Source organism: Borostomias antarcticus, assembly GCF_949987555.1.
Source record: "Borostomias antarcticus genome assembly, chromosome: 10".
NCBI lineage: Eukaryota > Metazoa > Chordata > Actinopteri > Stomiiformes > Stomiidae > Borostomias > Borostomias antarcticus.
Window position 1 is genome coordinate 13,066,859 of NC_140243.1, and position 11,422 is coordinate 13,078,280.

The 11,422-nt window shown below is 51.7% G+C and overlaps 1 protein-coding gene across 1 annotated transcript; it reads left to right on the forward strand.

Annotated features, from left to right (window-relative positions):
* Nucleotides 1-763: 763 nt before the first annotated feature.
* On the forward strand, nt 764-10,715 carry klhl32 (kelch-like family member 32; the record flags this gene model as incomplete). The annotated part of the gene is made up of 10 exons (XM_084444503.1): nt 764-786; nt 1,262-1,478; nt 2,046-2,153; nt 3,215-3,313; nt 4,338-4,541; nt 7,697-8,420; nt 8,821-8,879; nt 9,172-9,364; nt 9,510-9,604; nt 10,557-10,715. 10 exons carry the CDS (start codon nt 764-766, stop codon nt 10,713-10,715), a joined length of 1,881 nt encoding a protein of 626 aa, XP_084300629.1.
* Nucleotides 10,716-11,422: the final 707 nt, after the last annotated feature.

Sequence of the window (11,422 nt, forward strand, 5' to 3'; positions counted from 1 at the left end):
TTGGGGGGGGGGGGTCCTAGCTCTGGTCCAGGCGTTAGTGAGTTAGGGGGGTGGAGTCCTAGCTCTGGTCCAGGTGTTAGTGAGTTGGGGGGGGGTGGAGTCCTAGCTCTGGTCCAGGCGTTAGTGAGTTGGGGGGGGGGTCCTAGCTCTGGTCCAGGCGTTAGTGAGTTGGGGGGGTGGAGTCCTAGCTCTGGTCCAGGTGTTAGTGAGTTGTGGGGGGGGGGTCCTAGCTCTGGTCCAGGCGTTAGTGAGTTGGGGGGGTGGAGTCCTAGCTCTGGTCCAGGCGTTGGTGAAGTAGGAGCACTAGCGCCCTGTCAGGAACCATACATTTCTCCATTCACTTTTTTTCACTCAGTCTGCTCTTCAGTACAGATATAATTTAGCTACTTACCAAATTGAGGACCGTTTTTGAACAATACAAGCCTTTTCTCTGAGGTGGCTTGCTTTCAGCCGTCTGTCTTTTATATAGAAAGCTCCTTTTTGCACTTAAATAGTGCATATCCAGTATCCACTAGCCTGGCTTTGCAATCCTCATCATGTGAGAGAGACACCAGAGGGTCTGACTGAGACTGGTGCTTGTGTCTACAGGCTCATTGACGTGACCAGAGAGGACACTGCAGCCCTCAGGACCCCACTGCACAACACCGCCACCGCCCCCCCCCAACACACACACACACACACACACACACACACACACACACACACACACACACACACACACACACACACACACTACCTACTCCTCTAACCCTAACCTAGGAGCATGCCCTCTGATCCTGCACACAGGTAGGTCTCAATACACACACACACACACACACACACACACGCACACGCACACACACACACACACACACACACACACACACACACACACACACACACACACACACACACACACACACACACACACTCCTGGGATATGTGCTTGGTAATGAATGTACCAGAGAGTTCTAATTGATAGGCAGACCTTTATTGATAAACTAACCTTACAACAGAGAAGCTGACAGACAGAGAGGTTTACAGACAGGGAGGCAGAGAGGCAGACAGAGAATAGAGTCACAGTCATGCAGATAGACAGATGGTGAAAACAGACAGGTATCCAGACAGGCACAGACAGACAGAGTCACAGTCAAAGACAGACAGACAGACAGATGGTGAAAACAGATAGGTAGACAGACAGACAGACAGACAGACAGACAGACAGGCAGACGGGTCAACTCCCAGCTGCGACTGATCGACTGATGTGTTTTTCCTCTGCCAGCGGCCAAGAGCTGCTGCCAGGCCTCAGGCTGTGCCAGTCCAACACGTTGCCGGGGCAACAGAGGCTATGCCAGTCCAAGAGCCACCAGGACGCCGTACTCTCTGCACTCAACCAGCAGAGGAAGGACGGCCTACTCTGTGATGTCACTCTGATCGCTGGGGAACAGAAGTTCCACGGCCACAAGGCGGTCTTGGCAGCGTGCAGCGACTACTTCAGGGTGAGCGTGGGTAACTTGGTTAATATGTCTCCCAAGATTTTTGATATACTGGCATAAAGTCGGCATTAATAGTTCAACATGGCCAGGAGTGCGATAGAGAGAACATTAAGTCGCATAAAAATGTGTTTCAGATGTTTGGATAGATTGGGAGATGAGGGTGGGGAGGGACACTACAATACAGTCCTCAGGAAAAAAAAAGTTGAGTTGGGTTTTGTTTGCCGAGCTGTCCTGTTGGCTAAATGAGATGAGTCAAGGCCTAACAAGACAGAAAGGTCATTGGATATCCTTTGTGGGTCTGCGTCTGACCCGGGTCTGGTCTGGTCTAGTGTAGTGTGGTCTAGTTTTGCCTGGCCTGGTTCGGTCCTCTCTGCTATTGGTCTGATCAATGTTCTCCATCCTCTCATGATGTGACACCGATCAATGCCTTTGATTAGTAAGCCCCCAGCTGCACGCTCAGCAGGGCCAGACGATTAGAACTGTCTGTAGCTTTCATTTCATGTGGTGTGTGTGTGCGTGTGTGTGAATGTGTATGTGTGTGTGTGTGTGCGTGTGTGTGTGTCCCTACAGGCCATGTTCAGTCTGTGCATGGTGGAGAGTGGAGCAGATGAGGTGACACTGCAGGGAGTGACCAGCACGGGACTGAAATATGCTCTAGACTTCGCCTACACTGGACAGGTGGGTATGAGTGGACTGTCCAGCATCACAGCATAGGTAGCGTTTAAAGAACACCTGCACTCCTCCTCCATTGACTACACTGACAATACTGTGGCACAGTAGCCTTCAGTGTTGATAGGCTATTACGCGTTAAGTGTAACCACTGATATTGAGGGGATATTAAGAGATAAATATACAGTAAAGAGAGGCAGCTGCAAGATAGCAGATTTTAAATTGAACTTATTTTATCGGCAGTTGGATAAAGAAAATACCCAACACAGAAAAAATGCAGAATACCGGCTGCAGTAATCGGCCAGGCCGATAAATCGGTTTATCCCTAAACTGGGGGAAAACAAATGACACTCACTACAGGGAGGTAAGCCATCCAATCATTTCAAATTGGCAACTCAAAATGATTGGACGCACTTATTACAGTCCTGCGACTTCCACAGATTACGGATTCATTTCATTTTAGTGTCAGAGCACTTTATTTATTGATTGCTGTCGGGATGTAATGAGAATTGCAAAAAATATATAACAAAGTGCTTCTGAGCCAAACTGCATACTTTGGCTGTTATGCTCCTGGCCATGTTAAATACAGCACAACTAGCTAACAGTAGCTGTTTTTGCTCCAGGTCATGTCAGTGCAACTGTTATACCAGGCCATCCTCCCCAACACTGATGAATCACTATACTTCTGCATGATCAGCGGCCACTTCAACACAAGGCTGCAGACTATCTGTTTCTGCTGCTGCGCTCTGTTGTGGAGGTTCAGTTCTACTCCAAGAGACAACTTCCACCTGTCTTAACAAAAATTGCCAGGTGCAGATCAAGTCGGCAGGCCCCGTTTGCAAGCCCTGTGCAGCCTGGACAATGGAGAAGTATGAAACACGTTAGAGAGCTGGATTGTAGCTATAGTTTGGGGGCCAGCGAGGGAAGGAATATTCCTGCCAACTCTCAAGTTTTTCTGTAACTTTCAGAAATTACCTATTTCCATTCAGTCGCCACGTTTTAACTATGCAACCCTAAGACCCAAAGAGGCAGGCCAGGAAGTGGTCTCACTCAGGTCCTCCTCTTCCTAGATCGTGCTGGAGCCAGCCCTGGTGCAGGACATCCTCTCAGCTGGGAGCCACCTGCAACTGTTGGAGCTGCTCAGTCTCTGCTCACAATACCTCATCCAGGTACACACACACACACACACACACACACACACACACACACACACACACACACACACACACACACACACCCTATCACCATTGTTCCTCAACACATCTTGTCACCAGTATTGTCATCAGTAAGCAGTGAGTGACCTCACTACCAATGAACCTGCTCACCAGGGCCACCTGCTGGAGGAGAGCCGCACAGGCATCCTTCCATCCTTCATCCCCTCCTTCCTTCCTCTCAGCCTTGAACACTTGTACATCTCAGGGATTTAAAATCAGGGATTGGTGCAGTGCCTGTCCTGATTACAGGCAGACCAGGTGTGGTATGTGGGACCCCGTCACTCCCGGGAACCCATCGGCATTGGCCATCCCAAATGTCCAGTTGCCCACCCAACTGATAACGTTTATGTCATGCAAAAGTGTTATTTTGCGTGTCATTTTTAAATTAGCTGAAAAAAGGCTGTGGAACTTCACTTCATCAACCTTTATTTAACCAGGTTTAGACCCAATGAGATTAAAATCTTTTTCAAGCGCGACCTGGCCAAGAATGGTAGCAGTACAAACAGGACACACATTCAAAACAACAGATCAGCTCAAAAGCGTCATAGTATAGTCAAAGTGGAGGGAAGCCATATAATCCTGTTTAATTTAAAACAAAACTAAGCCCCCTCCCTCAGGGTCTCCCAAATCTTGCTTAGGGCCCCACATAGCTCAGAGCCGGCCCTGTGAGTCCATGGATAGCTCAGAGCCGGCCCTGTCACTCCATGGATAGCTCAGAGCCGGCCATGTGACTCCATGGATAGCTCAGAGCCGGCCATGTGACTCCATGGAAAGGCACACGTTAGGGGAGTGGCATGCATTTTGGGTGAGATTAAAATATTTAGCCAATAGATGGCAGTCTTCCCCTACTATTCATATCTCTCTTTTCTGCTATCTTGCCTTGGGTTTTCTACTCTCATTCCCTGTTTTCCTCTGTCTCAATCCTGATGTCAACAGTGTGTGTGTGTGTGTGTGTGTGTGTGTGTGTGTGTGTGTCCAGGAGCTGAGCAGTAGTAACTACCTGGACCTGTACCGCCTGTCTGACCTGTTCCACCTGCCCCTGCTGGAGCAGGCAGTGGTGGGCTTCCTGGTGGAGCACCTGGAAGAGGAGCAGGAGGAGGTGCTGCTCCTCCCACATGGCCTCCTCAGGGAGGTGCTCCAGAGCGATCGCCTCACCTCCCTCAGCGAGGAGGAGATCTGGAAGGTACCCTGCACCTCCTCCCATGAACACACACACTCATACACACACACTCATACAGACACACACTCATACACACACACGCACGCACACACACCGGCACACACACACTCTCACATCTCTGCCAGCTGGTCCACGACAGTGTCCAGCGGTTTCCCATGATCTAACTGGGGGATTACTTCTGCAGCACAGAGAGACAATGGGTTCAATATGGTCAGATGGCGACAAACAGCAGGTGGACCTCTCACTACCTGGGACTCAGCTGCCTGTGGCCTGACCACCGGCCCTTTTCTCTCTGACTCCTTCATCTCCCCCCGATTGGTTGCACCTCTCCTTTCCCCAACTCTGGTGCTGATTGTCTAAGCAGCTCCAGCTGTGGCCGCTCCGGGCTTCAGGCAAGTGATGTTCAGGGTCCTGACAACGCTGTCCAGGGTGCTGACGAACTTCCTGACAACGCTGTCCAGGGTGCTGACGACCTTCCTGACGGCGCAGTCCAGGGTGCTGACGATCTTCCTGACAACGCTGTCCAGGGTGCTGATGACCTTCCTGACAACGCTGTCCAGGGTGCTGATGACCTTCCTGACGGCGCAGTCCAGGGTGCTGACGACCTTCCTGACGGCGCAGTCCAGGGTGCTGATGACCTTCCTGACAACGCTGTCCAGGGTGCTGATGACCTTCCTGACGGCGCAGTCCAGGGTGCTGACGACCTTCCTGACGGCACAGTCCAGGGTGCTGACGATCTCCCTGACGGTGCTGTCCAGGGTGCTGACGATCTCCCTGACGGCGGTGCGGACCTCCTTCCCTTGGCTGGCGCACTCTTGGCTTGCCACAACACACGCACACACACACACTTATGCATACATACAAACACATGAGTGAACAGACACATGCATGCACACCTTCTTATGCATACGTAGTACCTCTATCATGTACATATGACAAACATGCAATCATTATTTATTTATTTACATAGAGTATACATATGCGTGCTCCCCACAGAGTAGACCGGTGCATATACCCCAAATCAGCAATATACTCACCCTGACTCCTAAACAACTAGTCAACCTCAGTTGCCAACACACTTTGATATGTAGCCTACGGGTCATTAGGAAGGACCAGAACCAGTATGTGTGGTTGTGTGTGTGTGTGTGTGTGTGTGTGTGTGTGTGTGTGTGTGTGTGCGTGTGCGCGTACACATGTATATGAGTGGTGGTTGGAATATGGAAGGTCGGGCAGGCTGGGGTGTGTGTGTGTGTGCGTGTGCGCGTGTGTGTGTGCGTGCGTGCATGGGGTGGGGACTGCGGTTTGACTGTTCATTTGCGCCAATCAGCCTCCCCTCCCCCCCGTCCTGATTAGTGGTGCGGTGGCTCCATCAAGCCTCCAATCACCAGCTGTCACTCCGGACGCTGGCTGATTGAAAACAATCAGGCCTCTGATGGCACAATTACCCTGACCCCTTAGCCCGGGCGCGCGCCTCCATCACATGCTGATTAGGCTGGCTGGGCCTCCTTCACCGAGCCTGGAAGGTTAATTTGGGCGTCAGATGGGAGCGGGGATGCCGTCCGCCGCCTGCGCCCCAAAACCCCTGGTCGTTATGGTCTGGCTGTCAATCATTGTCAGGCAGAGTTCTCCCGCTCTGGAAATCACATTTTCTTGGTCTTTTTTTTCTTGTCCGTCTCTCTGTCACTCTTCCACTAACCCTCCCTCTTTCTCTAGCTCATGTATTCTTTGCCCTGGGGAAGTTGTGTGATCCAGAGTGACCTTCAAAGTCGGCTGCTGCCGCGCGCACGCACACACACATTGTGCACCTCTCTCTTTCTCACACTCGCACACACACACCTCTCACGCACACTGTACACCTCTCTCTTTCACATCATTTCATTTACGAGTTTTCTGGTGGCTGTTGAAGCCGATCCTGGCGTCGCCATCCTGATCACGTGTGCTCACATTCTGCTCACCTTGGATCAGTCTGGACTTCTTCCCACCAACGTTGATTTCCAGAAATTACATTTGAACCGGGCCAATTAGGGACAGCATCCCAACTGCTGTTCTGCCCCCCAGTGGGGACACAGCCACTGATCGGCTCCCGTAGTTGATGCATGAAAATGAAATACATGTACAGGCCACTGGCAAAACAGTCTCCTAAAGCAACGAGTGGTAACGTTAACGCTAGTAGAATAAACACAGCCATAACCATAAGTGCAGTTATTGCAGAAATAGACTCAATAACAATTAAAGAAGAACAAGAGCATGCACTAGCAGAGTTACTCGGTGTAAAATACATTTTTTACCATTCCTGACTGCATCTGGCAAACGTTTTGTTACGCTGGCTGAAGGCGTCTGTAAAGGCAACTAGCCTACTCCCGCCTACTGAAATGGTTCTGGACGGCTAGAGGTCCAGACTGTATCGCAGAAGGGATTTTCTTTATTTTTGCGAGGAAGTCTGTCTTCCAGGCTAGATCCTGGCATCATGTGTAGGCTGGGTTGCGAGGGGGGAGGGGAGGGCAGACTTCCTAACATGCCTCTTTGCTCGCTTCATCTCACAATGTTCACAATTGTGTTGAGCCTTCAGCTTTTCTATGTCCTTTGCACATTGAGACTGGAGGCTCGGTCTTCTGCCTTTGAAGGGGTAGTGTGGCACCTCTTCAGTGTGGTCTTGATTTAGTCCTTGATGTTTTTTACCACCACCAGCAGCACGAACGTTTCATAGAAAGTGGAACAACTGTGTTTCTATCTTATTTCTACAAAAAAAAAACATTACTGAGGTATCCATCAGTTTGTACATGTGTTGTTTGAGTGGTGGTATGACTATGTTTGTGTGTGTTCTGTATTTCATTTCTGCTTCAACCAGACCCCACCCTGCCTCGCTCACACACTATATTGAGTGCTCCTGTGTGTGTGTGTGTGTGTGTGTGTGTGACGGTGTGTTTCTGTGCGTGTTGTTTATACAGTAGCTCACTTGTCTTGATCTTGCCATGCAGGTCTGTAGGTGTTTAGAATACTAATCAGTACGACTGCCTTTTCTTCTCTCCCTTTCCTATACTCTCCTCCCGCCCCCCACCCTCCCTCCCCTCCTCCCCCCACCCTCCCTCCTCTCCTCCCCCACCCCTCCTTCTCCTCCCCCACCCCTCCTTCTCCTCCCCTCCCCCTCTCCTCTCTAGTTAGCGGTCCAGTGGCTGGAGCGAGACTGTAGGTACCAGTACACCGAGGACCTCCTCCAGCACGTCCGCTACGGCCTGATGGACCCTCCCACCCTGCAGCAGCTGCTTCACAGCCCGCTGGTCCGCTCCTGCCCCTCCATCGCCGCCCTGGTGGACGAGGCCCTGGACTACCACCGCGCCCCCTTCTCCCAGCCGCTGCAGCAGAACGCCCGGACCCGCCCCCGCTCCCGGGCGCTCACGCTGTGCCTCGCCGGCGGCAGGAAGCGCGAGACCAGCCGGGTAAGGGAGCTGCGCTACTTCAACCCGGCCAGTCAGCGGGACGAGCTGGCGGGAGCCGCCTCCAACTGGAGCGAGCTGGCCTCCATGGCGACGGGGCGGAGCCACCACTGCGTGGCGGCGATGGGGGACTTCCTGTTCGTGGCGGGCGGAGAGGAGGAGCACGCCACAGGCAGGACCTGTGCCGTCAGGACGGCGTGCCGCTACGACCCCCGGGTCGACCGCTGGACCGACATCGCCCCCATGAAGGCCTGCCGAGAGCACTTCCTGCTGGGCGTGCTGGGCAGCTTCCTGTATGCGGTTGGGGGCAGGAACGAGCTGCGGCAGGTGCTGCCGTCCGTGGAGCGCTACTGCCCCCGCAGGAACCGCTGGACCTACAGCCAGCCCTTCGACCGCTCACTGTCCTGCCATGCCGGCTGTGTGGCCGACGGCTTGCTCTGGGTCTCAGGTACGTACACGCAGGCAGGCAGGCACGCACGCACGCACGCACACACAGAACCGTACTTTTTTTTTTTAATAAAAAAAAAAACTTTTTTAGGGCATTTCTGCTTTATTGGATAGGACAGTTGATAGACAGGAAAGGTGGGAGAGAGAGAGAGAGAGAGGGGAAGACATGTACTGTGCCGGATTCTAACCCATGCTGCTACAGTAAGGACTAGCCTCTACATTACATGGTACACACCCCAACCCATTGAGCCACCGGGGCTCCCCACATAGAACAGTACTGCGCATACACACAGAACAGTACTGCACGCACACACACGCACGCACGCACGCACGCACACACGCACACACACACACACACACACACACAATTTGCTGGTGTATGATTGTCCTCTGTGTTCCAGGTGGAGTCACCAACACAGCTCAGTACCAGAACCGGCTCATGGTGTACGATCCAGAACAGGTAATACCAGAGCTGAGGAGAGGAGGAAAAGAGAGCAGGAGTCTCATTAGTATTCACCATGAAGCTCCCTTCACCTGCCAGGCCCAGCACGCACACACGCACACACACACACGCACACGCACACACGCACACACACACTACCCTCAACAGATGGCAACCAGTCAGATCACTCTCAGGCACGCACACGATTGCTTGCACGCACGCACGCACACACGCACACACTCAAACAGTTGGGATATGCTCAAATATGAATCACCCTATTCACCCCCCCCCCCCCCCCCACCACCACCAGAACCAGTGGCTGGAGCGCAGCGCCATGCTGCAGTGCCGTGTGTACCACGTGATGGCGGCCGTGCGGCGGCGGCTGTATGTGCTGGGAGGAAACGACTTGGACTACAACAATGACCGCGTCCTGGTGCGCCACATCGACGCATACCACCTGGACACCGACCAGTGGACACGCTGCACCTTCAGCCTGCTCACGGGTGGGCAGATAGGAGGACCGCACACCCACTCACACAAACACAGATACGCGCACAGACATAACCCTGTCACACTCATCCTAACACCCCCCCCTCCCCCAACATACCACCACCCCCGTCTCCCCTCCAATCCACCCTGTCTCCGCAGGTCAGAACGAGGCAGGAGTAGCTGTCCATGACCATAGGATCTATGTTGTTGGAGGATATTCCATCTGGACTAATGAGCCCCTCGCATGTATTCAGGTGGGAAAACTAACAAATTAACTGACTAACTAACCAACTAACTGACTGACTGACTGACTGACTAATCATCTGACAACTACCTCACTAATTAACCAAAGTTAATTCTCTCTTCTCTGGGTCATATTTGTGATCATGTTTTTATCTGATAAAGGTAACGTTTGACTAAAATGTCTCAATTTTTTTAAGATATTGCATAAATAAAGACATTTTGATGTGATTGAGTATCATACCTTTTCTACTACTCCATTATGTTACACTTTAAGGCCCACTCCCAATGTCCCCCCTAAACCCTCAAGTCCTGAACCCTCACAGACTTATTGACGTCACCTGGTAAAGTGGTTAAGTGCGAGAGGCTGCAAGGGCTCAAACTGGTATGAAAAGGAATGGGACAGCACTTGCGACATCACGTTTCTTCCTATCATGGGTTTGGTACTTTTTATTTTACATTTCAATTTTACGTTATGTTTTTCTTGTAGGCCTACATGTAAATTAATTTTGGGCAGTCAAATCCTCTTTACATTATCACAATTCTCTGTTCAAATTGTTGAAATAATTTCATTTTGAGTTCATACTCACTACAGTACTGCCTGTGATTCTTGTAAGAATGACAACACACATTTTCTGCACCTCACAATTTCCAACTTTCCATATTCATGTTGGAAATCTCAGTTCAAAGAACACTGCACTGAGATGGATGATTGTCATGCTTCACTATATGAATTGTGGGTTGTTCCCTTAGAAAAAGTCTGCAGAAATGCAGACTTACGGTAAGGGGGCATAGAGGGCTCAAAATGTCTGCCAGAGAGACCTCATGCACTTGAGGATTTGACAATGGGACTAGAGCCCTAAGCCCTCACGCCCTAAGCCCTCACGCACTTAACTCAGTCTGTGAGTCCGTAAGGGTGGACATTGGGACTGGGCCTAACGTCATACCCCCCTTCCTGGTGTGCAGGTATTGGATGTGAGCTCGGAGGGAAAGGAGGAAGTGTTTTATGGACCGACTCTACCGTTCGCCTCCAACGGCATTGCCGCCTGCTTCCTCCCTGTCCCCTCCTCCTGCCCCAATCTCCAGACCCTGCAGGCGCCCCACCACAGGATAGGAACTGTCTAACCAATCACAGCACAGGACAGGACCTGTCTGGTAAATCACAGCACAGCTGTGATAGGTGTCTAACCAACCACAGGATGGGACAGGACCAGTCTGACCAGTCACAGGACCGGAGCTGCCCAACCACAGGATGGGACAGGAGCAGTCTGACCAGTCACAGGACCGGAGCTGCCCAACCCCAGTACAGGGGGCTGTTTGACCTACCAGAACAACAGGACAGGAGTTGAGCTGTCTGGCCAATGAGAGGACAGGATGGGAGCAGTCAGACCAGTCACACGCCTACACACGTACTGTAGATGGATTCCAGCCCTCCATGCCCTCTGCTGGCCTTAACCCGGCACACAGACCAGAGGACTGACAGAAAGAGTCTGGACTGACAGGATGAACTGGCCCCTGGGATGATGGATGACTGACAGGATGAACTGGTCCCTGGGATGATGGATGACTGACAGACCAGAAAGATAGTCAGACCACACAAACAGGAAGATAGACAGTCACTGACCTACCATTTCCTGTCAAGTCTACTTCAGTCCAACATTCCATACATATACAAATTATATACAGACGTACTGTACTGTATCTACTGTAGTCTAGGTAACTGTATAGTCTAGATAGCTGTGTGCATAGGTATTCATACTTTCTCTGTAGCTGCTGGTCCTGGGTGGCTGCAGTGCCCGGCTGTGCGCGCGCTTGTGTGCTGCCGACTCACT